Raw genomic sequence first — 27974 nt, forward strand, 5'->3', positions numbered from 1 at the left:
TGGTATACCGGGTGGCTTGAGCTATATATGGAGGTCGGCATGGGGTGCTGTAGCCGAACTTTCTCAAATCTCGTTACGGTTACTGAGCATCTGTTGCGTATATCCATGTCTGTAGGCTTATGCCTGAGACTACATTTGGACCTTCTACCGAGCTCGATACGCAAGATGAGAGATAAGCGAAGGAAGGCGGGGAAACGGTTCTTGAGCCGACGTGGTGCGATCGATCTCTTGCATGTAAATGAATGAAGCGGCGCAGGAGATCTCGAAAATGTATCATATTGTGGGATTCATGCGGAATAACTGGAATAACAAGCTCTTGGTCTTCCACGACGCTCTCGCTACGCCGCAATCCTACAAGAAGCCCGAGTCGTGTTCTTTCACAACGGCGGCAGGGGGTTGCCATTCGGCTCCAGTCCATCACACGCACTCTCTAGTTCGCTTGCCGCGATGCTTTGCGTAACCTCTCCATCATAACCAAGTAACACTCCCTCACCACTGGACTTGTAGGCTTCCCATCCCAGTTTGGGTAGCCCGTTGACTGGATCCTCCGCGAAAGCAAGGTAGTAGTCTTGCGCTTGCTCGCTTACCTGCCTTTCGAAATCGGTACCGTTGCCTCTTGCAATACCGTAAGTACCGAAGTATAGCGGAAGATCAGACGAATGGAATGCACCCTGCCAGAACCGAGGTGCAATGTTGCTAAAGTTTCCGGCATACAGGTAGCGGAAGGTAGTCGTGTTGGCTGCCATGCGATCGTAGGTCGTCTTCACAATTGGGCAGAGGAAGTTTGAAGCAGTTGCAGCGTCGGCCTCAGCCTGGGGTGGCCCGTATGTCGCGTTGTATGCGGGGAAGGCGCTACCCTCGTTATCTGTTGTGCCAATGATCGCCGGTTTGAGCGTGAAGTTTCCGGCCTGAGCGCGTTCCGTGTAGTTGGAGAAAACCGTGACATTGTCGATCACTGGGACGAATCTCACACCCGGCGAAGTACCATTGTCAGAGTATTCCTTCAAGAAGCTTTCAATGTCACTCGATTCGATCTTGCGCAGGCAGTCGATTTCGGCATCGGCGTCGGTCTCGTTACATCCGAAGTGTTGAGCGACGAAGGTGAAGTTCGTTTGCTGGGTATCAGCGGTTGCGATGGATAGGAAAGACGATCCAGAGTTCATGATCAGGCCCGAGACGATAGGGTCTTCGGGATAAGCGAAGTTGTAGTAATCGACAGAGATGGCACCTGCAGACTGGCCCCAGAGCGTAATACGATCTGGATCACCACCGAAGTTGGCTATGTTGTCGCGGCTGCAAGATAAGTAAGTTTCTGATCCATGACTTTAAGAAGCTATAGATCCAAGAAGAAGAGATGGGTACGATAAACTGATCCATTACAAGTTCATGTATGCACACTTACATCCACTCTAGAGCGAGACGCTGATCTAGGAAGGCCAGATTCTGTTCGCCATCGGCAAGGGCTTTGGCATTGGGAAAGCCAAAGATGTTCAAACGGTAGCTGTGGTGTTGGTAAGACATGGGATGGGTCCATATGAATTGAGCTAGACTTACTTGATCCCAACGACAATGTGCTTTCCTGTTCGTTCCACCCATCTGGCTGGAACCTGGTAGGGCACCGTTGGTCCGCCCGTCACGAAACCTCCACCATGAATCCAGACCAGGACCGGTAACGGCTCCGACTCATCTTTATCGGTCTCACAGGTGGACAAAGGAGCCCAGACGTTGAGGTTCAGACATTCCTCTGACTGGTAGTCGCGTGGCGAGATGATGAATTCGGGCGCGTCCGTCAGCCAGACATTAGGTGCATCGCCCTCGAACTGGGGGCAAGAAGGGCCGAGGTTGGTTGCTTTGAGCGTCTCGTTCGCTCTGCACTTTGGAGCCGGTGGCAACCAGCGTCGGGCTCCCACAGGCTGTTCGGCAAAGGGTATACCCAAGTACTGTGCGACGTTTGGTGTGATGTCATCTGTAAAGCCTTCAACCGGTCCAGAAGATGTGTCGATATGCAGAGAGCTGACAGCAGTCACTAGCTGAAGTTGACTGAGTCCGAGGAGGAGTGCTGCAGCGAGCGCCATGGTTGATGAATGCGTAGACTGCGGAGGTAGGGATTGGCGTTACCCCATCATGGTTATTTGTACCTTTTCTAGTACCCCAGATTATCACGGATCAACGTCGTCACTAGTCATGTTATAGCTGCATGCACCCCATCGGGGTCTTTAACCGACGAAATTACGAGCAGGTTTTTCACTAGGCTCTTGGATGCTGACATCGTGGTTATATTGACCTGGAATGGATGAACCTTGGAAGTATGAGATGTGCGACACTGAGATATATTTGCGTTCAATGAGAATGTATGGAAACGCTCATGCATGGCGTAATGGTTGAGAATCCTTCGTTATGAAGAGGCAGTAGGAACAAACTCGGCCGACAATGATCCGGGGCAGGCGCCGTCCCCACACTTCCCCACTTTGTACATCGGTATCGTCACCGAACCGTCGACAATGTTAAGTACGGCATCATTCAGCAGCATTAAGAAACATGACTCCAAGCCTTACTTCAAGTCCTACTTCAAATTCACATCCGTCGTTCAGAGATCAACATGAAGGTCTTAATCACCGGGGCCGGCGGCTTTGTCGGCCAGATTCTGGCAAAGAAACTCATCGAGACAAACACCGCAGATGCACTCATTTTAGCCGACGTTAACCCGCCTCCCAATCCAACATCGTCGCAGAACGTGCAATGCACGTCGGCAGATCTCACCTCGCTTTCCGCATGCGAAGACCTCATCGCCCAATCGCCGGATGCCGTGTATATTCTACATGGCATCATGTCGAGTGGTAGCGAAGCGAACCTTGAGCTTGGTCTTAAAGTCAACTTCGAATCTGTACGCCAGTTACTAGATACCATCCGGACCAAGCGACCAGGGATCAAAGTAGTCTTCACGTCTTCCTGCGCAGTGTTTGGCCGGAAGGCAGTAGAAAACGTAGCAACAGAGACGGACATTGTTCCCATGCCAGAGTCGAGCTATGGCACACAGAAACTCATGATTGAGTTCCTTCTCAACGACTATTCGCGGCGTGGGCTTATTGACGGACGAGTCGTGCGCCTGCCAACTGTCTTCGTAAGAGCAGGCGCACCGACTGCTGCGGCTTCGTCTTTCGTCTCTGGCATTGTACGCGAGCCGATCCATGGAAAGGAATCAGAGCTACCGGTCGACCCGAGCATTGGCATATGGCTTACTTCACCGCGCGCACTGGCGACCAACCTCGTGCACGCCATTAAAGTTCCGGCGGAAAAGTTTGGGCACTTCCGCCAAGTGCTGTTACCCGGTTACACAGCTACGAGCGGAGAAATCTTGGACGCTTTGGAAAAGGTCGCTGGAAAGGAGACGAGAGCTTTGGTGAAAGAGAAGAGAGATGAGACTACGCAGAGGATCGTATTGAGCTGGCCGGCGAAGTACGATACGGCGAGAGCGAGAGATCTAGGGTTTAGTGAAGACATTGGGCTCGAACAGACCATTCGTGACTTCATTGACGGCGAAAAGCAAAAGTCATGAACCATAATACTCCTCAACACTTTTGCTTTAGCAAGGGGCAACACACAATTGAAAGCATCGCAAGGAGAGGTCAGAGGTTGTGAAGTCGTATCATTATGTTCATTTCGTTATACTACTGTCAGGACGTCTTTACACCTGACATCTTACTAACTATATACATTATTCCTTTCCTTTTCCACCTGTTCTAACCGTAGACGGGCGACTTGGTGTAGCCGGGGAACTGCTTGAGCAAGTTCTTGTCGAGCGTCATCAACTCTGGGCAGCCAAGAGGTCCGATCAGGCTTCCGATGGCACTGGTGAGGGCGTTGAGGGGTCCGAGAAGAATGTCGGCCTTGCCTTGGGCTGATGCCTGGTAGACGAAGCAGCCAAGGTTGTTGCCCTCGAGGAGAGAAGCGCCGTTGAAGACACCGCCAGTCAAGTCGGCAACATCAACACCGACGAAAGAGTTGGGAGTACCAGTGTTTCTGAAAGTGTGTTAGTAAGAGTTTTACGCAATTTCAGAGGAGGATGAACGTACCCGCCAATGTCGAGGAACTTGGGGTGGAGAAGAGCAGCGTTGACAGCATCCGCAAGGAAGTAGGTGGTCTCGTAAGGGTACTCAAGAGCACGACGGTACCAGTTCTCTGGGATCTTCTCTCCGCCCTGGACAGCCCTGTAGTTACCGTTGTTTCCCTCAATACCGAACCACGACTTGAGGACGTCGTATGGGAGGATACCAGTGGGGTCTTGAGCAGTGTGGTTGGCCATGAAGCGGAAGATGAAGGTGTACGCAGCAGGTTGCACCAACACACCGGAGAATGGTCCGTTGAAGAAGTAGGGGTTAGTCTGCTTCTGCACATCGAAGCGGTGGCTTCGGAACTCAGTCAAGCTGTCCAAGGTGACGACACCACCGGGTGAGTAGTCAATCAGCTCTTGGAACTGGCTAGCAACAGTCTTGTAATTGTTGCCAGCCTGGTAAAGGTCGGGCCTTGTTGGCGAAGCATCGGCTTCGTACTTGTTGTGGGAGCCGCTCAGCCCATTGCCCAGGGTACCTGTGACGCCTGCTTGCGCGATGGATGGCGTGCCACCCATGGACCAGCTAAGAAGGTCACCGTCGAGGGCGCCACCAAGAACTGAGAGGAAGGTCGACAGGACGGGGCCCATGCCTACCACCTTTTGGGTGGCTTCGATGTATTGTGCAACAGTGGCGTATCCATTGTGGGGTAGGTAGTTCTTTAACGTGTTAGTATCGTCAACTAAGTAGGACACAGTGGAGGACTTACGTGGTTGGCGAAAGCGTTAAGACCAGGGCAAGGTCCTCGGAGGTCATCCGCTCCTGGAGCAACGTACTCGTGGCCGCTACCCTTGGAGATGTTGATGTACTGGGCCTTTGCGTCGAATTTAGGCACTGGCTCAAAGATTGCTGTCGCAGCACCTGCGCCACCTTGACGGCCTTGCAACTTCACCAGTCTCGCGGCCTCCTCGGCGCGCTTTAGGAGCTCGGGATCATGACCAGCAGCGTCCAAGATGGCGGTTGGCCAAGCGCTGGCAAGAGGCGCCGCGGCGATTAAAGCTAATTGAAGAGAAGAGAAGTGCATGTTTGTGATTGATGAGAAGACTTGATGCTGGCAATGAAATATAGACCAGATGGGTCGGGCATGCTATATACCAATCTGCAGGTACGTACCCAACATCGCCATCACGTTTGCTGTCACCCATAGTCTGCATGACGCGCATCGGCGACGTGAGTATGGCCGCGGTTGACCTGGTCGTTCAACAAAGACCCCGCTGTCGATCTCTTGGTCGATAGTACACAACGGGCGACGGCCATCTCCAGAGACGCTTTGGGCTGCACGGGAGCAGGTGGAGATGACAACCACCCGCCTGTGATTCGTGAACTGCTCTCGATCGGAACCTTAGGCGCCAGACTATTACCTATGGATCCGGGGTAGTGCCCGAGGAAGAAAGGTCAGATGGGGCGCAAGTGGGTTGTGGCCAATGTCAAGCAACCGCCACCCGCGCCGAACAGGAGGCACCTGCGAGAGTTATGATACTAGCCGTCCTCAAAGGTCTAAGACCTGGCTGAAGTTGGTATGCACGATGCGGTAGTTGGCGGCACTTACCAGGGGTACCCTCCGGATGTTAGCGTGCCCGAACCAACAGGATCAAAGCTCGTACCCAATTATGGGGAACGGTCAGCTTCCCGTTTACCAAAGCATCGTGAGATCTGCACAACGCTACTTCCGATGCAACTTAGACACCCCTGGAGGAAATTTGTCAAAAGACGGGCAGTAAAATGTTTGGAAAGTTGCCTCGGTCAAAGCGCCTTGGGCCAATGACGGCGAAGTTGATGGTAAACTCTCTGCTCTCCTAGGCTGCCAAGATCGTACGTCACAGACGCACTTGATCGATCTTGCAGCGTGCCAACTGTATACTAGTTTTCTTGGGTTGTGGATGAAGGCGCTGCTGCGGACGCATGTGGCTGTGAAGTGTAGCATTTTGCACAAAACCGAGGAGATGCCTAGGTGTGGAGGCACGCGATGTTACCGGCAGAGATCGGCATGGAGTCCTTCGACCACTGCTCCCATCTCCGCTACCAAAATTTGTTTGCGCAGGGCATTTTCCCCGGACTTTTCTTTTTCGATCTCAAGATCTAGACACACTAGTACCTGTCGTTCACCCTGGCGCTACGTACCTAGGTGAATCTTTCGCTTTCGCTAGGTCTACTGCAGCCGATATTTTCCGTCAGGAGTGTCATAACACCAACATCGCCGGTACACGTGCGATTACTGGGACACACTATGAGAATAGGAGGTGGTAGTTGTCACACCGTAGCGTGCGCTTTGATCAAGCACAAGGACATGGCCAATCACAATCTTCAGGTTGGTTCCTCACAGCCGACTACCAGAATAGAGCACCATGCTGCCGGTAAAGGCCAATGCTGAACAGGTTCAAGGTATCATAGTATCCACTTGAAGACATAGAAATTGTGTCTAGGCCTTGCACGATGAATGTAGGATGTACGATTGGGTTTGGCGGAGGCATCAGAGCTGCCCTGTCAACAGTGCAATACTTCGTGATCTTGGTAACACTTTTCATTGATGCTAGTGTTGTTTCTCCATCACACGTAGTATGGCATTCTCCGCTGCCAATGTATGTGACGAGGCTCAAGTTTGTATATCCGGCACTCTCCGGTGGCTCTCAACCGTTCGGGAGGAAACTTCACATAGGGGCGCAAAGACCCACGCATAATCTTCGAATACCAGCTGTTATGTATGGATGAGGTGAACATGCTAACACAATCTATGGACAACTCTTTGCTCCCGTGTATACTGTCTTGTGGCTCACCAAGGCCGTTACTGCACTCATCAAAGAGCTTGACCGACTTTTCTGCACCGTTGATAAGGCTGTGACTAAGTACACGTTCCGAACTGCGGCTGACAACCCCACGACAGTCTACAGTAGTCAAGTTCATCATTGCCACACCACCCATAGCTTGAACAGCATCTCCCGAAAGTACTACCCGTACAGGTCTGGCCATTCCCATCTGCTCCACACCGTCCGCCAGTGCTAACGTTGGTCGGAACGGGCGCCGCAGAGGAGGTCTGACTGGTTGTTGGTATTGGTCCTGGTGTAGAAGTAGTAGTTGGCATGGGCGACGGTCTGGTTGAGGAGCTGCTGGGGGCAGGGGCTGGCACAGAGGAAGAGCCTGGTGGTGGTGCCACGCCACAAGTTCCAAAGCCAAGACGACATCCAGTGCCGCAGAAGTCTACGGAGTTACCACAATAGTAGTACTCCGAGCAGCAGCTTCCGAAGGCGGAGCCGGCACATGTGGTCGCGTTTCCGCATTGCCCATTCGTCGATGGGATGAGCGTGCCGGATGGGAGTGGTGGGAGAGCAGATGAGCTCGAGGGGACAGGGACTGAGCTTGTAGGCGGTAGAGGGGTGGGAGTCGGTATGGGCGTAGGTGTTGTGGTGGGCTCTGGTGCTGCATCACCACACCTTCCGAAGTCAGGCTGACACCCAACTATGACGCCGCAGAACTAAAGAGACCCCCCGTAAGCTTGCGTGAAATCGAGATGTTGGGATTGTGCATACCTCGAACTCAGTCCCACAGTAGCCATAACTTGAGCAGCACTGGTTACCACCGCATCTCTGGTTACTGAAATCGGCACCACAGCGTCCCGCCGCTTGTCGAGGGAACAAGTAGTGAAGAGAGCGAGAGTAGAGGTTCGGTGTCGTAGTATTGCGTTTCTGGAGATTTTGCGAAATGGTGTAATAGATGCTTTCTGATGCGTGTAGCGGTCCTCGTGGATGCACAACGAGTGTAGTCTTGATCGATTGGTCAACTAGAGCTGAGACGCCTGAGAAACTCAAGGCTCCTGCCAGGCCGATTAATGTCCAGTACATGGTAGGCTTCCTGGAAAGGTTGCTGAGATACCAGGTAAACCAGACGTTTTCAGTGAGCAAACCCAGGTATTAATCGCATTTTCACATGGCCTCACGGAAGCTAGGGAGAGACATCCAGGCGACAATGAATGACCTACTCATACAATATAGCAAACGTGTTTACTGAGTACTTGGCCAAGTGCATGTGAGGCTCCTTCAAGTCTGAAAACCAGCCATAGACCAATGAAAAGACAGTGCCAAACTCGTCTTGTAAATTGAAACTGTAAGCTTTGATGGTCGTGCAAGTGTTTATGGGTATCCACGTTATTGCTAATATAGAGGCCAACCGATGGGTATCTTTGTGGGGCCTGTTGCGGTTGCGCATGTGTGGGAAGACATACGAAAAGGCTCTTTTGACGGGTTTGAGAGGTTGTAGAGGCCATTGAGATCAAAGAGCGTATTCTACTTGCTTTCCAGGCGTCACAGCCTGATTCATGGATCCGCTGTTATCGCGTCGTCCAGTATGGTCGTACTCGTAGCCGCAAAGAAGCATGGTGGATGCTACATGCAACCAACCGAGCGGTGTTGTGGGGCATCTGATACTTTTCCCGGCACATGCCCACGTGTGCCTCGTAGATTTATGAACGTTCGCGTGTTGAAAAAGGCTAAATGCAAGATGCTGACGATACCGAAATTTGATAGTAGCGATGACATGGTAATGCCGGAACGTCATATTTGAAGGTTTTCTGACATCTGGAGAGTAAGTTCGATGCAAGGTACCATCCATGATGGGGTTGCGTTACCGGGTAAGTTGGCCTGTTCCGAAAGCATGTATTAGCCGCTGTAATCCGCGTCGCGCGAGGCTGTCTGTTGATCAGCTTTAATGAGGCGCAATGCATCGGGCATCCATGGCGCGCGTACGGCACACAAAAACCATCGTTCGATCTCAGTAGTCAATCCGACGTTTGGTGTGAGGACAACAGAAGGGTTGCAAAGCGGGGAATCGCAACGCGCCCATGACGCGTTGACCTGCAAGGGAGGAAGCAGCCACCCAGCCACCCGAGGATCCACCATTGAAGTCGTATACGGGCATCAGACCCATCTGGAGGCATCTCTACCCGTGGCATGGAGACATGCACACTAGGTCCATGAGACAATGTATAACCGCTTTGAGCCCTTGGCGATGCGCGCCCGAATATGCCTAGGAGGCTTCAAATGGGGCGTCGAGCCACTTTCGATCAACCATCCAAGTTACAGCACCACGCGATAATAAGCCGGCATTTGTTGTAAACATACTGGGTATTCAAAAAAATCCAAAGCTCACCAACTAAACTACGCTCTCAGTCCCTCCATAAGAGCACCTTCCTCTCTCTTCCCCACAGCCTGGAAGACAGCACCCTCGCCACCAATATCCAATCCCTTCTCCGCCCTCTCATACGCCTCATCACTCCTATCCAACAAGATCTCCAACTCCTTCTTCCCCAACACCTTCCCACTTTCCGTAGCCTCGACATCAAACTTCTCTCCATCGCTTCTCCTAAGCAGCTTCTGTAATTCCTCAACCTCTTGCTCCTTCTCATTACCCCGCGTGCCGCCCCGGTCATTCCGTACGCCACCTTTCCTAATGACAAGCTTTTCCAACCGACGCTTCGCTTCTGCAGATTCAAGCAGTTTCTGCTCGACTGTGTTGCGTGTTGCGAAGCGGTAGACGATGACGTTGCGGGTTTGGCCGATGCGATGGGCGCGGTCCATGGCTTGGAGATCTTGCTGAGGGTTCCAGTCGCTGTCGAAGAGGATGACCGTATCTGCTGCTGCGAGGTTGATGCCTTGGCCACCGGCGCGGGTGGATAGGATGAAGATGTCCGCAGCCTCCTTTGTGGTAGATGGCTTGTTGAAGGCTAGGATCTGGTCTTGACGGTCTGTTTGTGCGACAGATCCATCGATGCGGGCGTAGTTCCAGGAGCGTAGGTCGAGGTAATGGCCTAGTAGGTCGAGAGTGGTGGTGAATTGAGAAAAGATGAGGACCTTGTGGCCGCGACGGATTAGTTCGGGGAGAAGTGCATCGAGGAGAAGCATCTTGCCAGATGTTGACACGATGGTTTCATCCGGCTCTGTCTCTGATGCGAATGTTTCGGCTCCGTCGGTGTCCGCTCTTATGAAAGGGTTGAAGAAGCTGTATGGTGAGTTACAGCACAGCCGGAGTTGCATGATGGGGTTACCAAGCTTCTTCTGCATGAGCTGACGCTTTGCGATTTCGAAAGTCGCGGCTCGCGTTCTCTCCTCTTCAGCATCAGAACTCAGGTCCTCTTCTTCTTCCTCCGATTCTGGCTTGTCCAGTCCATCGAAGTACTCATCATCACTCACTTCTTCGTAGTTCTTCTTTGGTCGGCCTCGGCTTCTTGTTGAGGCGACGGACGCGGGTGTACCTGCACGAGATGTCTTCGCGCTCTTGCTTGGTGTTTCTCTGCTGCTCATAGCTTTACGCTTCAGACTGCCGTTGTTGCTGCGGATGCTCAATGGTGTGCCTGCTCGGCTGCTGAGCCCAATGCTCAACCGTTCAACGGCCTTTTCTTCCAGGTAGGATCGGCTGGTGCCATCTAGAATGGCCTGATACAGCTCGCGTTGCATGGAGGTCAACGGTGCGTACAAAACGTACTCGCGTTTCTTAGGCATCAAACTTTCGACGTCTGTCTTGACTCGTCGCAGCAAGAATGGCTTTAAAACAGCATGTAGTGACTTCACCAGATACTGCTGTCGCTCCTCGGATAGCAGCTGTTCGAAACTCGATTTGTCCTTCAGCCCAGAGAAGTCGAACCAGCTCTCAAACGTAGATAACTTGTCGAATACCGTTGGCAGTAGGAAATGCAACAGTGACCACAGCTCCACAAGATTGTTCTGCAATGGCGTACCGGTGATGAGGAGACGGTTTGCGGACTGGAACTGTTGCAATTCGCGAATCAGTCGGCAGTCAAGGTTCTTGATGCGATGTCCTTCGTCGATGATGATGAACTGCCAGCCGAAACTTGTAAGGTACTTGCGATCGTTCATGCAAATCTCGTAGCTGGTGACCATGATAGGGAAGTCAGCGGTACCGGGGTTCCGTAGCCTAGTCTTGCGCAGCCTTTCGCGTTCCTTCTTATCACCATGGTATAGCATGACCGGCATGCTTGGTGTCCATTTCTCAAACTCTGCGACCCAATTGCTTGTGGTGCTGAGCGGCGCGGCGATCAGGAATGGCCCGTACGACTTGTTCTCCCATAGATGTGCGAGCATGGCGATTGTCTGAATGGTCTTGCCGAGGCCCATTTCGTCTGCCAGAATGCCATTGATGCCGTTGTTGTAGAGTGACACCATCCACTCAAGGCCCTCGAGTTGATATGATCGCATGGTTCCTCCAGTGACCAATTTCGGCTGCCGCGCAGATTTGAGGTCTGTCATGCCGATGTCACCCGTCTTCACATGGTCCTTGTCGTCCTCTGCTGCTTCTTTCAAGGCCTCTCCCATGTCCTGATTGCCTGCCTTCTTTTCTAAATCAGCCTTGCTGAAGTAGCTCGCTATGTCCGAAGTCTGCTTCTTGGGTCTACCACGGCCCTTGGTGTCTGTCTTCTTTGGTCTGCCCGCGCGTTTCTTTGGTGTCGCATCCTCTTCTTCCTGCTTCGCCGTTATCGCGCCGTTGGCCGTGGATCCGCGCGTAGCCCGTCGCTGCGATGCTGCTGCTGTTGTATCGGCAATTTTTTCGCGCTTCGAAGTCTGTCCGTTCGTCTTCTCGTCTTGCTCGTGCTCCTGTTCTTCTTGCTGCTGCATCTGCGCAAGCATAACCGATGCATACAGCTGCTATACGTTAGCAATCATTCAGAGCAATAAGACGCACTGTCTCAGAGATGAACTGACCTTGCTCTTGTTCATCAAGAACTCCAATTGCTGGAACTTCTTGTCGAGTACCTCCCTGCCACTCTTGATGTCTTCTTGCCTCTCCTTCTCTAGTTGTGCTTCGCGTTTCGCGTCATCCTTTTCGCGTTGCGTTCTCATGCGCTTCTCCTCCTGCTGCATCGACTGCGGTACACTCTCTGAATCCATGTCGGCTGGTGGTGGCGATGAAGCGGGTGTAGAGTGCGATCCAGACATTGCGCTGGTAACAGGGGAAACGGTCATGTCGCGTGCGATGAGAAAGATTGTTTTAAAACAGGATCAATGGAAACGATGGTATTGTATCTAGCGCCAGGGGTATGTGGTGATGACCGCATGCAGTGGAACGCGGTCGCGATGAAGGGGACGCGCTAAGTGGAAAATCGATGACGATGTTCTCGACGCGCGATCACGCCTGAACTTTAATTACTTTTGTCCACCCGTCCCGCGACGCGACTACAGTCCAGCCAACGCGACCTTAGAGCTTTAATCGATAGAACACTGCGTCCTCTGGGTTCTCGTAATAGCTGTCAATCTCCTCAAAACCGTATCCCTCATACAGCTTTCTTGCAGTCTTCATGCTGCGTAGTGTGTCGAGCAGCATCTCTTTATAACCTAGCTTCTTCGCATGCGAGAGCGCAATTTCCATCAATGGTTTGCTGAGACGCATTCCCCGCGTTTCTGGCGCGAGAAACAAGCGCTTAAGTTCGCATGTCTTGGTGGGTGGTGATGTCGATTGTGCTAGCAGTGCTGCAGATTCAGCCGTGGTGGGCGTCGCGAAGAAGGGTCGGATGGCTATGCACCCTATGGCTCGCTCGTTCTCTCTTGTGGTGCTGAAGCCGGCGGTACTTTCGTGGCTTTCCCCGTCTGCTGCCGAGGAGACCAGCAGCCAAACAGCCCCTCCCTTCTCAGTTGCGTATTTGGCAGGTAGTTCCGCCAATTCGTGGTCAAAATTCTGAAAGTCGAGGCTGATGGGCAATGACTCCGCGTACGCCTTGAACAGCTGCCCCACCACCTGCTTGTCGACGGGGAACTCGGCGTCGCGAATTCGTATGTTTGGAAGCTCGGACATGTCGGTGTAAGTGAGTCCTTGTGCTGCGGAGGGATAATGAGGCTTTTGAAGATGCCGCGAGGATCGCAGGCGTAGTGGATGTCCACTGGTACCAAGCTTGATTGCAACACGTCTCTGCTCACTTTAAATACGAGGCTGCCTTCGAGATGTTGCTCTTGAAGGGCGCAAATCTAGCCTTACTAGCCCAGGCGTGTTCTCCACTCTCGGAGTTCGAAGTGGGACCCATTTTCTCGAGGGTTCGCTAATGGTGGACCATCGTGAGCGCCCTAACCTCACCAGCACTTCCGCCCTCTCCCAGCTGTTTTCTCAATCACATTATATTGTATTCAATTCCTCAAGTTGCCATCAAATCACGTGTTACGCGGTCTTATGGGTCAGACATCACCACATCCATTCAGCATCAACACCAGCTAACAAATACCAGTCTAGTGGTATGATTCTCGCTTAGTAAGTCAATCTAGACATAATTCGCTGCCTTCAAATCCTAACAAATCCTAGGGGTAAACCCAAGCACAGCTTGCGAGAGGCCCCGCGTTCGAGTCGCGGTAAGACCCATCACTTCTTTTTTTGCGTTCGCGATGGACTTCAGCTTGAACCTCTTCCCTTTTTTGCATGCATAGAATAGAGAATACAGCGTTGTTGCCGCACATCACAAGCAAAAACTTGATCTTAGACTGGGTTGATTGTTACCACGTTCTGCCACCAATGACTTTGAGAACCGTTGCTTCGGGCTCGACTAATAAACTATATCCTAGGACCTGCGTAGCTGAGCACTTCGCGACCTCTCTAACAAGACACTCTTCTTCCTTATACGTTTTCAAGGCAACCCGCACTATTCGCAAGTTCGTGGCGCAGTGCTTCGTGAGTTTCTACATCTGAGAAGGTGCCTTCTATCTGCTGCTCGCGCTTTCCCCACTATACCTAAGTACCGGTCGCGTTTTAGTTAGTACTTTAGTATTAGAGTTTGTTAATTAACTACTTATTCTAATTTTATTAAATTTTAGTAATTATACCTATTTTAGCATTCTTTCTATATACTATACGCTACTATAAAGCATTCTTAGACGCTAAGGTACCTTAATACTAAGCTAACCTATATAATATTCTTAGTATCTAATAATAACTTTATAAACGCTGCCTTATTTTTATTTATAATAATATTAAAGTTAATCTTTAACTTTAGCTTCTCTATAGCTTATATTTAGTATTCTAAGTAGTATATTACTATTATAAAGTTAAGTTTATTAACCTTTATAGTATCTAGAAAAACTTACTATTCTATATTTATAACTAGATAGACTTCTTCTTTTATTAGTAACTTTATAGCTTTACTATTAATATTTTAAACTTTTTTCTTACTACTAAAGTATATAAAAGTAAAAGTAGCTACTTAAATATTAGGCTTAAGCTTAAGAAAGCTGCGTAGTATTTAGATTATCTTAATAATCTATAGCGTAAAAGTGTTAATACTAGTTTATTATAGTATTATAAGTATAGAGTTTTTAAGCTTTATAGAAGTAAGTAGAGCTACTAAAGCGTAGTAGCTAAATGTAGAAAATATTTTTAAAGCTTTTAAGTTAGTAAAAGTAGTAGTAATAACTAATAGTATATACTTAGTATTCTAGGTAATATAGTATAAAAGAGAAAAAAGAGAAGAATTAGAGTAGAATTATATGCGTCTAAAGCTTTCTTTTACTACTATAACTATACTTTATAACTTTAGTTATTTCTTTATACCTAAAAGAGCTTATAGAGTTTTATAGTACTTATTATATTTTTATTAGTAAACTAATTCTATAGCGTAAACTAGTCTAAAAAGAGTAAAGTCTATTACTAGTATATAAAAAGATATATTTCTAAAAAGGTTAAAATCTTATATTTAGAGGTGTAGGCGTTAGGTAGGCTAAAGCTTAGGTTCTTAGCGCTACTACTTTTAGCGTAGTTAAAGCTTTTAAAATTTAGAGTAGTAAGGTAACTATTCTATAAATACTAATATCTACCTATACTATAGTAGAGAGAATTATAATATAATTATATATTCTTAATAGCTTATAACTAACTAAGCTATAGATTATAAAGTAATAAAATACTAAAATCTTAGCTTACAAAATTGTGCTTCTGTATATATACCCTCTATTCTCTACCTCTATTCTTATTTTATAGCTTATAGTAAAATTAGAGATCTAAAGACTTATTAAAGATATAAATAGTAGCTTAAATCTAATACTAAAAGCTATACTAATACGTATACTAAATAAGCTCTTAACTACGTTACTACTCTTTTATAAGTTTTTCTAGCGTTAGTAAGTTTAAAGCTAATCTTATTACTAGTTATATTATCTCTTTTTATACTTATATTAATTATATTCTTATACTACGTTGCTTATTAAAGCTTTTATAGACTACTCTAAGACTACTACTAAAAAGAAAGCTCTTAGTTAGGCTATTCTAGTAATTATTATATAAACTATTATTAAGGCTATTATAGAGGCTATTATTAGAGCTCTTAAAGCCTACTTTACTTATTTTATATTATATTTTAAAACTACTAAAACTATTACTACTATTAATACTATTAATACTATTAAGATTATTATACTACTACTATAAAGACTTTTAATATATAGACTAAGACTTTCTATAGTTCTCTATTATAGCTAAGCCTTTAAGCAACTTACTAGTAATATATAGAAGTTTTTTTATAGGCTATACTTACTTTAAAAAGAGTAATAAGATAGTTATTATATTACTAGCGTTACTTTTTTTACTTAGAGTAATCTATTAATTATTTATACTATTTATACCTATAACTTTATATATAAGCTTAGGCTATAGATAGCTCTACCTATAGAGATAAAGGTAGCTATTATATACTAGCGTAAGGCGTTTATTAAAATTCTTAGCTAAAGTAGTAATAAATAAACTAAAGAGAATAAAGCGTTTAAGGCCTACTTCTAGTGTAATAATACTATTAAATAGATAGCAGCTATATTAGCGTTCTACTATTATAGTTGCTCTTAAGAACTAAGAGAGTAGTTATCTTTATTAGCTTAAGTTGTGTTATATTAATAGCTAAAGATTAAATATAGTAAGGCGTTAAAAAGTTTCTCTTCTTAGCGAGGCCTTAAAAGTAATATATTATTAGTTAGAAGCCTTAGTACTAATAGCAATATACACTAAATATATTAAAATTTTAAAATCTCCTAGCGGTCCTAGAACAAAAGCTAGGCGTCTTTTAACGTCTTTTTACTAAACAGAGTCTGCAAAATTAGGCATAAGGCACTAGTACTTATTATATAGAGGTACCTTCTAATAAATTTAAAGAGATTTTTATTTATAGCTTCTACCTAAGCTTTTTAGCCTAAGACTATTACTAAGCATTTATTACTATAGGTAGGTAGAGGGCCTATTTTCTTGTAAATTTTACTTGTTTAGAAGTACTCTACATGCTTTATCACCCTTATGTACCTACTTAATCATACCTGAGTACCCCTCACACAATGACCATTCGCCCAGCAACACCGGCCGATGAGCCCGCCATGGCATTTCTCCTGGCGAAGGCATTCTTTGATGAATCGCTTTTTGGCCAGACTCTGCATCCTCACCGCGGCCAATATCCAGACGATGTCAAGATTTTCTGGTCCGAGTACCTGCGGGAGCACTGGAAGACACCCAGCGAGAGGCTTCTTGTTGCAACAACGACGGTAGATGGAGAAGAAAAGATTGCTGGCGCAGCTATCTGGAATAGACAGGGTGATGACGAGGGGAAGCGCAGGGTGGAGAGCGAGTGGGTTGATGTCGGTGTGTATTTCCGACTCTTGAATCAACTAGTCTGCTAACACATGTACAGGACCGGATGCTTTTCAACCTCTCTCCTCAACAACGAATCGGGCTCTTGACCCCACCAAGCGCAACATCTTGGAGGAAACTATGCCCTACTTCAAGCACCACTGGGATGGCGACCGCAGAAACAACTGGTATCTCGACATCCTCGGTGTTCATCCGGACTATGCTGGCAAATCGCTCGGGCGAGAACTGGTCAGCTGGGGGCTGGACCGCGCAAGAGAAGAAGACGTCCATGCAAGTGTCGTGGCTAGCAAAGGGAACGAGCGCTTCTACCTACGCTGTGGATATGATGAGATAATCGGAAACTGCACAGAAGGAGAGGGCAACCCGCTCAAGAATGCCGGAGTTGAAGGTGGAGATATTCTCTTCATGTTTCCGAAGCAGAAGCAGGAACATGCTGCCTCGTAAGGGCGAATCTGCCCAAGCATCAATGGACACTCGTATCCCGTATCCCGCCCAGTCTCTTTTGACGCGTCTGTTGGAGTGGTAAACTCTGCGTCACGACGCGTCGCGGTGCTACCAAGCCGATTCTCGGTCCGACAGGTTCCTACATTACTCGCTAGCGAGACTCCGAACGTTTTCAACCAATCACCAGGCCACCAAGTTAAGCCGAGTAATCTCCCGGTGCTTTTGCGGGGGAGCTTTTGCGCGCTTTGTTACTATCGTCGTCATTGTGCGGGTAATCGGGGGAACGAAGGAACTTGGATCTGACGGCAGCAATAAGAATGGCATCGCGTGTTGGTATTGTGCGGAAGTACCTCAGTCATCTCAACTTTCTACAACCATGAGGCGCTCATCTCCTGTCTTGGTGTCTCTTGCAGCACTAACAGCAAGCCATATCATTCCTCGTCAAGAGTCCATTGATTACAATGCTGCTCCACCGAACCTCTCCACTCTAGCTAATGCCTCGCTTTTCGACACATGGCGACCGAAGGCCCACGTTCTCCCAGCGTTTGGACAGATCGGAGACCCGTGTATGCACTACACCGACCCTGAAACCGGCCTCTTCCACGTGGGATACCTGCATCTGGGTGCATCAGGCGCAACTACAAACGACTTGGTTACATACAACGACCTGAACCCCAACTCCGAGCCGTTCATCCGCGCTGGCGGCATCAACGACCCCGTTGCTGTCTTCGACGGCAGCGTAATCGAAAAGGGAGTCAACGGTACACCAACATTGCTGTACACCAGTGTCAGCTTCCTGCCAATCCAATGGACGATCCGGTATACCAAAGGAAGCGAGACGCAATCACTCGCCTTTGCCACGGATGGTGGACGCAACTTCACAAAATCAGAGTTCGGTCCTGTCATCCCTGACCCACCATTTGCTGTCAACGTCACCGGTTTCCGCGATCCGTTTGTGTTCCAGAACTCGCAGGTTGATGGCTTGTTGGGCAAGCGGGATGGGACGTGGTATACGGTCATCTCAGGTGGTGTGCACGGAAAAGGACCGAGCCTCTTCCTGTATGCCCAATACGATGACGAAGACAGAGATTTGTTCCAGACCTGGGAGTACTTGGGCGAGTGGTGGCATGAAGCGGCGAATTCGACCTGGACGGATGAGGGTTGGGCGGGGCGCTGGGGCTACAACTTTGAAGTCGCCAACTGCTTTGCTTTGGACGAGCAAGGTGCGAATCCGGAAGGAGAGATCTTTGTCACCATAGGTGCGGAATGGAGTTACGAGCCTATTGTACCCCAAGTCTCAGACAACAGGGAGATGCTCTGGGTTGCCGGAAAGCAGGAGCTCGTCGACGGTAAACTGACTTTCGAACCTACGATGGCTGGGCGACTCGATGCTGGGCGATCTGCGTACGCTGCTGCTGGTAAAGTCCTTCCTGCGGACTCTCAAGCCAGCAAGGCCAGTGGTTCCCCAGATCGATTCATCACATACCTCTGGCTCACAGGCGACTTCTACGGTACCTTGACCGATGAGTTCCCAACTCCCCAGCAAAACTGGACAGGATCCTTACTCCTTCCCCGTGAACTCAGCGTCGGCCACCTAAACGTCATCGACAACGAGCTCTCACGCGAGCAAGGTGCATGGAGGATAGATTGCGAAAACGACAACGGCACCGTCACGCTCGCGACTCTCCACCAGAAGATCGCCCGGGAACCATACGCCGCATTCAAAGACAACGCCACGAACGTCATAACCCAATCTGGCGGATCCATGGCAAACGTAACGAAGTTCACCGAAAGCCCAAAGTCAAAGCACTGGATGATGACTGCCTCCATCACCTTCCCCTCTCGCTCTGACGACGTACGTGCGGGTTTCACCATCCTCTCCGGACCCCAAGAATCCACAAACATCTACTACCAATTCAGCAACGAAAGCATGATCATCGACCGTTCAAACTCTTCTGCCGCGGCGCAGACTACCGACGGTATCCCCACGGACAATGAGTCTGGCAAGTTCCGCCTATTCGATGTTGCGGGCGGACATGGAAATGAGACCATGGTTGAGACGCTGGATTTGACGATTGTGGTTGACGGTGGTGTTGTTGAGGTGCATGCGAATGATAGGTTTGCGGTTAGTACTTGGGTGAGGAGTTGGTATGGGGACAGTACGGATGTTAGTTTCTTTGTGGAGGGTGGGGAGGTGAGGTTTGGTGATGTGACGGTTTATGAGGGGTTGGTTGATGCGTGGGCGCAGAGGAACTAGAGTGTTGCGATATGGAGCTTCAGTTTGAGATGTATATAGTAAGAGCTGTTGTATGATACAGTAATATTATCAAGTACTCGTTTAGATGTGTGGATGTGTGTGTGTCTGGATGACTAGATGCTGTCGAATGCGTTCATAGGGATCTGACTCAAGCCATCCTCGTGTATTACTGTAGGTTTTGGTGCTGGGAGACGAAACTGTAGGTAGCGGGGAAGATTACGTCAGCGACGTCGTGCACCTCCTTTTGGCTAGCATTGCCGCGGTTGCACGAGAAGGCGCGGTGGCGCGCTCTCACCACGGGCGAAACATAGTCGGCCAGACCCAGCTCGCTATGAAGTGTACTTCTTCTAATCTCGAATCGCCCATCTCTCTCTTTCCGCAACGTCTGGGTCAAGAGTAAGACATTGCAGCATTGGTCTCATCCCAAGTTCTTTCTCTGCTAAGCGCGTTGCTGCCTGCGCCTGCCTCAACGCGCGATATAAGCTCACAGTACCCTGGCACCTTTCACGCCCAACTGTGTCAGAAGCAATTCTCGTGACGCGCAGAACCTTCTCGTCGCGCTCCATCCACCGACACATCTGCCGCCCCATCGTCGAAAATTACAACGCACCCCCACCAACGATTCTCGATCCATCCTACACGATGACCATGGCGACAGCTCGTGAAGAAAGAACCCTGTCCGACACCCCCAATGGACTCTTGCGCAGCCAACACGAGTACTCGTACCGTCTCCCGACAGCCCCGCGCATCGTGGTTCCCCCACCTACCCTCACCACCGACATGCCCGGCCTCTCACTCGGTGGCGCATCTGGAGGGGAGGCTGACATGAGCTTCTTGAATGAGCTGGACCTCGAGGACATCATACAAAAGAACACACTGCTGGAATGGGCCTATGAGCGGCGGAGAGAGGCGCAAATGATCTTGCCCTGGGTCTATCTCGGACCCATGGTGGCAGCCAGGGATAAGGACTTCCTCGAGCGCGAGGGCATCACAATGGTGCTGGCTATCCGTGCGCAGGCCAAGAGCATGATGGGCGCGACCCAAGCGGCTTCCCAGGTCTGCATGGAGGTGGGCAGCATTGAGGCGCCCAGCTTCTACAGCCTCACACCACAGTTCCCGGAAGCAGCGAGGCTCATCAATTCACATGTCGCACGAGTACGACAACATAGCTTGCAGACCACAGGGCAAGCCACTCTGGGCAAAGTCCTAGTCTTTTGCGAATCGGGAAATGAGAAGTCGGCTGCAGTCGTTGCAGCCTACCTGATGCAGACGCTCCACGACATTGACTACATCAAGGCTATGCAGGTCTGCCAAGCGCAGCGCTTCTGCGTCAACTTCGACGACGTCTTGAAGAACATCCTGCGCGCTTACTGGGATATCATCGGTGCACGACGCTCTATCGCCACGTCAAATGCTCAAGCGACCCAGCAAAATGGTCTCGGCCACGGTTTCGCACAGCCCGGCTCGCTCTCGCTTTCTGTCCCGTCACTCAAACACAAGCGTAGCGTCCAAGATATGCAGGATCACGATGAAGACACGGACATGGACAGTGGTATGGACGAGTCTGACGCTCTACGATTTGCAGGGCGTGATGTCACTCCCTTCCAGGATCGCTAGGTGTAGGCCCCCAGCTTCGGCGATTCTATTGATTTGTTATTCAGGCGTTCCAGTAGCATTATACCCTGCATATCTCAAGGCGTTATATGGCGATGCATCTGAAAGGTTGGTTACGTGTGTAGTTAATTCTGGAGCTCTGATGAGATGAGCGGGCACAGGGGTTGGTTGCTCCTTCCATTCAGGTTGCCCGTAGTATTCGGTAGCAACCGCGAACGGATCCAAATTTCTCTTAGACCCCACCGTTCCTTGCGCCTTCCCGCCATTTTGCGCTCTCACAATCCATGACTCTCCTCCTACATCAGACAGTGTTCAATCGTCCGTTGTGCGTCTGCATCTTGACACCCCGAACAGGTAGCTAGGTACGGCACCTTCCCTTGGCTCGCCAGTTGAACCAGTGTTAATCTTCGGGCAAGCAGGTTCATTTGCGACAACCATAGACGCACCAGCAGAGACGAATGTCTTCCATGGTGAAGCATCTCGCTCCAATATCATTTCCCGAAGAAATCATTGGCTGTTCCTGCTCTTCTCCACTCGCAGGCCAAGATGTTACCGAATCATTACCGCGCCTGGTGGCTGCCTTATCTTTAAGAGTCACTGTGTTCGCACCTGGTAGTGGCTCTTGCAATATTGCTTGACCCTGGCAGTACCGCTCCCCTGATGGCTGCTGACTTTCACTTTGAATTGACGGGGCTGCTATTGCACGCTAGACGCATAGCAGTCACGATGCGACCTCATACAGGCCCAAATATGGTGGATGCGGTGAACTCTACGGTCACCACTTACCAATATCCCGCATCCTCTTCGTTCACAACGGGCTAGAACGCATCGATACCCAATCATCGCTCACATCATTCTAAATTCCACGATATGCCTTACAACCTCCGAGATGTAGCCAAATTGAAACGGCCTGCACGCTATAGGTCCACCACTGACGAAGAGTCCGCTACCCCAGAACCAGCTTCTAGCGACCAAGGTACAGACCTGAGCGACCAAGATGAGGAAACCCGCTCCCAAGGACCTTCGCGCACAAATACGCCGGCCCCGAACCCAGACTCACTTAATTCTTCGTCTTTCACTAACGACGACGTTTATCTTACACCACACCCATTTTCGCCGCTCTTCATGTCCAACGCACCCCACCACCCTCCGCCAACAAGCGCAAGCAATCCACCAAACTCCCAAGAGAGTCGTAAAATGGCAAACATCAAGTACGTAAAGAAAAGCTCTGGTGACGGACAGCAACCCCAAGCAGCGCCAGTAGTACGCGACTTCGCCATGCGCCCTAGCAGGACCTCTCAGCGCGCAGCAGCTTCCGACCCCGAACCTGAGCCCACACATGTCCCTCAGAAGCCAGCGGCGTTCCCTTCGCTACCAGCCAACGCTCAACCATCACCGCCGTTTGACCCGAAATTCTCGGGTCATGGTATGAGAGAGCTGATGGCGGCTATCGAGACCAAGGACGAGACACGCATGGAACACATCAAAGACCACTTCAAGATTAAATACGAGGCGGGTAAAGATCCCTGGTATGCGGCCTTGAGGCGTCGCTGGGACCCTAAGATGGTCGATTCTAAGGTACGTGGAGATTGAATTCCCTGGAGCCTACGTTGGCGTTAGGTCGCCTACTTTACAAGTTTTCATCTTGATGTAGGCTCTGCAAGTTTTCATAAGGCTAACATACAATGAAGGTCACATTCGAATCTCTATGGGTATCACTACGCCAGACTATCATCGAGCAGATAAAGGACGACTTCATTACCGGCACCTATATCAGTCGCTTCTACCCCGTATGCTGCATCCTGAACCTCTCCAAGGCGAAGCTGGATACGATCATGGCGGAGAACGCCGCAGTATGGGAGACCGAGGCTGAGATTCCACAATACTTCAAAGACTACAGAAAGCGATACCCTCAGGCCATCATCGACCCAGACGAGCCTCCCCCGAGCGAAGTAGTGAGGGCGATCAGGTTTTTGAGACAGCAAAGGCTTCCTGTTAGTTTGCTCGGCGAGTGGCAGGCACTGCCGGGACCTGAAGTATTTCATCACCCTCACATGTTTCACCTTCCCACGGGACAACGTAGTAACGATCGTTAGGCGTTTGATCAACCTTCAGATAATGAAGTAGCAGAATCAATAGATGAAGTTGACCCGATTCGTCGTTCTCAAAAGCGTAAAAGTAAACACCAAAACCACCTTTCGCATAGACAGACCCGCAAGCTGTTAAGACGTGCTGAAGGACGAGAGCTTCGAGAAGCCGCACGAAGACAGGATAAAGCTGAGAAGCGGCGGCAAGAGCAATGCCAGAAATGTGGGGAGAAAGGTCACACCTTGTTGGAACTCGACGAGAGGGGAGTATATAAAGTAAGTGATCCGTAATCCCAGCCTCGTCAAGCTCGCGAGAGAACTGAGCTGACCCTATCAAAAGTGTCCTGCGCGCCGACAAGAAGTCCTGCAACACCAACAAGAAGTCGACACCCTCCGCGCACAAGGCAACGCTGAATACGCAGCGCTCGATCAACGTGAGCAACCAGAACCCACAACCAAAAGCCACCCCTCCTAACCCACTGCAGCCGCCGGTCCCATGGACGCCGCCCCACTTCTCGAATACTTCCTCCAATTGAAAGCCAACCCAAACTCAAATCCATGCCTCGCCCGGCAAGCAAATTCCTCCAAACATAGTCCATACATGTCCACCGACCCCAAAGACCCATTGTACCTACTAGATTGCTTCGGACAACTTCCAACTCCTCCACCGAGTCCTTTTACCAAAGCTGCTTCAGCGAAAAGCAGTTTCTCAGATGTGGGGGAGCGCTATAGCACACCGTCCCCACTGCTCCAATCACAATATATGGATACACTACCAGACCGGCCTGTTTGGCCGAATGCGGAACGTTTGCGTGGTGTGCCTGTGCAAGGACAACAACAACATCCACAGCAACACGGACTGGCGCAACAGGTACCAGCGCAACATATACCGGCGCAACATATACAAACGCAACAGGCACCGGTACATCATTTACAAGCACAATACATACCAACACCCCACGTACCCAGGAAACGCGGCCCATACAAGACAAAAGACAAGTCCCTCAAAGCGACTAACGTCTCGCCGATAAGCAGAGTGGTGGGTAGAGGCGGTATGGTCAGTCTGGTCCACTCGAGAGAGGTGACGGATATGCTCAAGGCGCAGGCAGAAGCGCAGGCACAGGCATCATCACAGGTGCAGGCACAAGCTCAAGTCCAGATCCAACCCCAAGCACTGGTACAGGTGCAGATTCAGCCTCAGAATGAAAGCGTAGGCAAGAATGTTGGAATGGAGTTGGAAACGCCGCTATTAACAGATGCCACCTCGGTTGATGAAGGTGCCGTCTTACCACCGTGTCCGTTTATGGATCAAACGGCGACAGCGCAAGAGCAAGAGCAGGGAGGTGTATCGATGGTGGGGAAGACGGCGGACGGCCGTGAGAAAGGAAAGGAGAGGGCGGTGCAAATATAGGTGGAGGTAGACGTATGTGCTGCTGTAACATGATGTGAGACGGTTGTTTAGACTGGGTTTTGGATAGAAAGAGGAGGCGTATTGTTAGAGGTGCCCAACACTCATATTGTTACGTCTCGCTATCAATACCATCATTCATCAGCATTCAGACGTGTTTCTGTACACCTCACGTCGCCGTGCATAGAAATGTGTGTTAAAGCGTGAATGTTTTCATTCTTGATCCAAGTGGGTATAATGCGTCCGTCATCTATATCGTTTTCAAAAACCTCCCTCCAGAACTCCTTGTCAACACTGCCCATCAGCTAAACTGATCGCCATGCTCACTCTCGCCTCCAACACGGCGCCCAGCTATCCTTCCTTGGCTCAACTTCCACCGCCACCGTCGTTCCCGCTCGTCCTTCTCCCGCTGTTCCCGTTGAGCTTTCTTGCGCTCGTATACAGCGCGGACGGTGCGTTTTGTACGTTCAGCGCCTTCACTGTAGTTGGCGCGAGCGAGGTTTACGACACTATCGATTTGCTCGGATGTGTAGACGAAATTCCAGGTCGACATGAAGTCGCTGACCTTGGGGTCGACACCAGGAACCTTTGGGTTGGCGAGGAAGGGGAAGTAAATGACCGTGATACCAGAGGCTGGGTGCATGAGTTCCCAGTCCTCGTCCACTTGTTTCGAAATCGGGTGCTTTGTGTCTGATTCGCGTTCTTCGGTGGTGCCGACCCAGATGTTGCAGTAGCCTAGGTCTTTGCTCTTCTTGCTGTCCTTGTTTTCGTCGGCACCTTTTTCCTTGGCTTCTTCGAATTTAGTTTGGGCTTGTTGCTCAGTCTTGGCTTGTGCGCGTTCGAGGTCTTCTTGGAGGTCTTCCATGGGTTCATCGTCTGGTGGCCAGCCGGCGCCGACGGGCCATCCCTTGATGCCGCGCTGGCGGGCGTAGCCATCAGCGACCTTCAGCCAGTTGTCAGTCTTGACATCGGCGGAAGCGTCGAACGCGACGAGAATGTCAACGTTGCGTCCAGGTCGGAGAAGAGGATAGATGGGTAGGTTGTTGGACATTCCGGCGTCCATGAACTGGAAGTTCTTTTGTTCGAAGATGCTTTCAGGACATGATGGGGGAAGGAACTCGCGCATACCGAGAGCGTAGTTGGGCATGGCGGCGGGGTCGATCGGATGTACTTTGACAAGATCATCATCGCGCTCAGCGATCATGGAGTCTATACTGCTGCCGAGACCTGTGATACTGCGCATGAGGGGTCGAATCTCTCGGTAGTAGTGTGAGAGTGTCGCGCAGAAAGCAGAACCCCAGATACCCATGAGCAACGGAACGCGCACTTCAGGCAGAGCCAGGCCATTCTCCCGCCAGACTGTGCGTCCATTCTTGAACTGACGACCCATTGCCCAGGTGGGTATGCCAGCAGAGAGCTCCTCGCACCACATCTCGTACGGCGTGAATTCGAACCATTGGAACCAAGCCTCTTTTCTTGCCTTTGCTTCGGCTGCGATGCGATCTGTTGTGTCTCCTTGCTCGGCGAGCGGTATTTCGTGCCGTACCGCAGTGTAGATGGGCAGTGGATGTGCTCCGTTGTCGGTATAGCGTCGCTGGTTCGAGACCTTGAAGTCGTATTCGCTGACAGAAAGCTCGCCTTTGGGTACGAGCAGGCGGGCTGCGAGCAGTGCGCCGTAGATGTCCACCAGTCCAAAGTCGGCATCTGGGATGCCCTTTGCCTTCTCGACAAGTCCGCTCAGGAGGTATTTGTTGGTGGGCGCGCTGACGAGTAGTTCAAGCGCATCGGCCGGAAAGGCAATGTGCACACCGAGGCGGTTCTTGAGGTGTCTGATCATGCGAGCGTGACTGCGCTGCGTGAGGTCTGAGTAGTAGAGGGTCTGTAGCCAGCAGCTACCACTGACACCAGCCGTGTAGGTGACGCAGTCGAAGAGACCATGTTCTTTCGAGGAGAGGTATGAAGATGTGCCTGCCACGAGCGCACGCAACCCTCCACCAGAGCCGCACATGGCAATGACGGGCACGTCATCGGGGTGTATCTGCGCTTCTGGGATGTCGAGGTATCGCGCAAGTGCGGCCTTGGTGAACTGCGCCCTCTGCTTCAGAAACGCCTTTTCTTCCTCACACAGCTCGTCCGAGACCCTCACAGAGGCATCCCATATTATCTCGGGGTTGATTTCGGGATCATTGGCTTCGTACCATATCTCTTCGGCGAGCGAGCCCGGTGCCATGGAGAGCTCATCCTGGAGTTTGCGGATGAAGCCAGGGAGGACCTTGACCCAATTCGGCACGATGTAGTCGATGATGGTGTCGCCGAGCTTGGAAGGTGACGGGGAGGCGGGGAACTTGCTCGTGATGGTCTGCCAGGCTGACTTGCTCTGGCCGGCTTCCTCGTCCTCTTCGCTGTAGCCCTTGGCAACACGCGTCTGCGATGGTGCCTCCTGCTCACCTGACTTGTGCTCGCCTTCCTCATTCACCTGCCTCTCGGCATCTCCGACCGAAGTGGTCTCGGTTTGTTTGTCATTGCCGCCGAAGAAGTATCGCTTGAGGGAAGGCGCGTCCAGATGGATGGGACGGAAGAGTGGGTACGGCGACGACGCAGAAGAGAGATAGCCAGTCGCAGCAGTCGCGAGGAGACATGGAGGGCCGTACCGCAGGCCGAGCGTAGCAGCCTTGGATCGCTGGGAGAGCGGGTGCTTCGTGTGCAGGCTTGTCCTATTAGCAGGGGCATACAATCGGTGGTGTGCTGGCTTACCCACGACGCGTCCCCCGCAGCGAGAAGCGGCCCAGGTTGCGCGTGTTCCTATAGCCGGCCATGCACGCAATTGGGTCGAAAAGGGCAAAGAGAGTGGGATGGAGGTGCCGTGCGAGCCTGGCACATGGGGAAATGCGCAAAGCCCAGCTGGCCCCATGGGAATGCGTTAAGCATGACGGAGCATGTAACCTGCTTTGAGCCCGCAAAATTCCGCCAGAACTGGTTTCGGCATGACGCCAGCCGAATCACTGCCCGCTCAACGTCTGCCAAGCCATGCAGGAACGCTGAACCTGCCGCCAATCAACCAACTACTCCACCATCCACTTGCGAAGACACCCGCGTTATTCGCGACTTACATGAGCTACACAAATTTGGTCCTTGAACGCGGTAGGTCCATGGACTATTCCAGTCTCGTATCGCAGGCACTCCGGCTGCTCGCAAACAGACATGCTTCAACACCCATTCGCTACCAGCATAGAGATGTTTTTATTTTCGACCGATGCAACAGTCATTGAGACTGCAGCTTTCTCCAGTTTCCTACCAATTCTGACGCGCTTGGTATGACCAACCTTACTCTCCGGCGAGAGTGCGGAGAATTCCCAATCCCCTCACTCACCTGTACGCACCTCAGAGCATATCGAATATGACAAGTAAAGGGTATCATGAGTCGGAACACGTCCCTTCTCTCACCTCTCATC

The 27974-nt window shown here is 50.5% G+C and overlaps 10 protein-coding genes and 1 non-coding gene across 11 annotated transcripts; 6 read left to right on the plus strand and 5 right to left on the minus strand.

Moving 5' to 3' along the window:
• Positions 1-377: 377 nt before the first annotated feature.
• Positions 378-2075, minus strand: J4E93_003663 (uncharacterized protein; the record flags this gene model as incomplete). Its single annotated transcript, XM_049341597.1, has 3 exons — positions 378-1293; positions 1403-1501; positions 1555-2075. The coding sequence occupies 3 exons, from the start codon at positions 2073-2075 to the stop codon at positions 378-380; spliced, it is 1536 nt and encodes a 511-aa protein (XP_049201102.1).
• A 524-nt stretch (positions 2076-2599) lies between these two features.
• J4E93_003664 (uncharacterized protein) lies at positions 2600-3556 on the plus strand (the record flags this gene model as incomplete). The annotated part of the gene is made up of 1 exon (XM_049341598.1): positions 2600-3556. The coding sequence occupies one exon, from the start codon at positions 2600-2602 to the stop codon at positions 3554-3556; it is 957 nt and encodes a 318-aa protein (XP_049201103.1).
• Positions 3557-3740: 184 nt separating this feature from the next.
• Positions 3741-5133, minus strand: J4E93_003665 (uncharacterized protein; the record flags this gene model as incomplete). Its single annotated transcript, XM_049341599.1, has 3 exons — positions 3741-4020; positions 4074-4768; positions 4819-5133. 3 exons carry the CDS (start codon positions 5131-5133, stop codon positions 3741-3743), a joined length of 1290 nt encoding a protein of 429 aa, XP_049201104.1.
• Positions 5134-9256: 4123 nt separating this feature from the next.
• Positions 9257-12076, minus strand: J4E93_003666 (uncharacterized protein; the record flags this gene model as incomplete). The annotated part of the gene is made up of 2 exons (XM_049341600.1): positions 9257-11755; positions 11816-12076. 2 exons carry the CDS (start codon positions 12074-12076, stop codon positions 9257-9259), a joined length of 2760 nt encoding a protein of 919 aa, XP_049201105.1.
• Positions 12077-12308: 232 nt separating this feature from the next.
• J4E93_003667 (uncharacterized protein) lies at positions 12309-12902 on the minus strand (the record flags this gene model as incomplete). Its single annotated transcript, XM_049341601.1, has 1 exon — positions 12309-12902. One exon carries the CDS (start codon positions 12900-12902, stop codon positions 12309-12311), a length of 594 nt encoding a protein of 197 aa, XP_049201106.1.
• Positions 12903-13323: 421 nt separating this feature from the next.
• On the plus strand, positions 13324-13453 carry J4E93_003668. The gene has a single exon. It is a non-coding gene; the product is annotated as a tRNA-Thr (tRNA).
• Positions 13454-16402: 2949 nt separating this feature from the next.
• J4E93_003669 (uncharacterized protein) lies at positions 16403-17156 on the plus strand (the record flags this gene model as incomplete). Its single annotated transcript, XM_049341602.1, has 2 exons — positions 16403-16703; positions 16753-17156. The coding sequence occupies 2 exons, from the start codon at positions 16403-16405 to the stop codon at positions 17154-17156; spliced, it is 705 nt and encodes a 234-aa protein (XP_049201107.1).
• A 376-nt stretch (positions 17157-17532) lies between these two features.
• On the plus strand, positions 17533-19413 carry J4E93_003670 (uncharacterized protein; the record flags this gene model as incomplete). The annotated part of the gene is made up of 1 exon (XM_049341603.1): positions 17533-19413. The coding sequence occupies one exon, from the start codon at positions 17533-17535 to the stop codon at positions 19411-19413; it is 1881 nt and encodes a 626-aa protein (XP_049201108.1).
• Positions 19414-19744: 331 nt separating this feature from the next.
• J4E93_003671 (uncharacterized protein) lies at positions 19745-21030 on the plus strand (the record flags this gene model as incomplete). Its single annotated transcript, XM_049341604.1, has 2 exons — positions 19745-19749; positions 19959-21030. 2 exons carry the CDS (start codon positions 19745-19747, stop codon positions 21028-21030), a joined length of 1077 nt encoding a protein of 358 aa, XP_049201109.1.
• A 1194-nt stretch (positions 21031-22224) lies between these two features.
• J4E93_003672 (uncharacterized protein) lies at positions 22225-23113 on the plus strand (the record flags this gene model as incomplete). The annotated part of the gene is made up of 3 exons (XM_049341605.1): positions 22225-22605; positions 22719-23063; positions 23111-23113. The coding sequence occupies 3 exons, from the start codon at positions 22225-22227 to the stop codon at positions 23111-23113; spliced, it is 729 nt and encodes a 242-aa protein (XP_049201110.1).
• A 1710-nt stretch (positions 23114-24823) lies between these two features.
• Positions 24824-27338, minus strand: J4E93_003673 (uncharacterized protein; the record flags this gene model as incomplete). Its single annotated transcript, XM_049341606.1, has 2 exons — positions 24824-27230; positions 27277-27338. 2 exons carry the CDS (start codon positions 27336-27338, stop codon positions 24824-24826), a joined length of 2469 nt encoding a protein of 822 aa, XP_049201111.1.
• Between the last annotated feature and the right edge of the window lie 636 nt (positions 27339-27974).

Source organism: Alternaria ventricosa (genome assembly GCF_023758065.1).
Source record: "Alternaria ventricosa strain BMP 2768 chromosome Unknown scaffold_5, whole genome shotgun sequence".
Taxonomy (NCBI): domain Eukaryota; kingdom Fungi; phylum Ascomycota; class Dothideomycetes; order Pleosporales; family Pleosporaceae; genus Alternaria; species Alternaria ventricosa.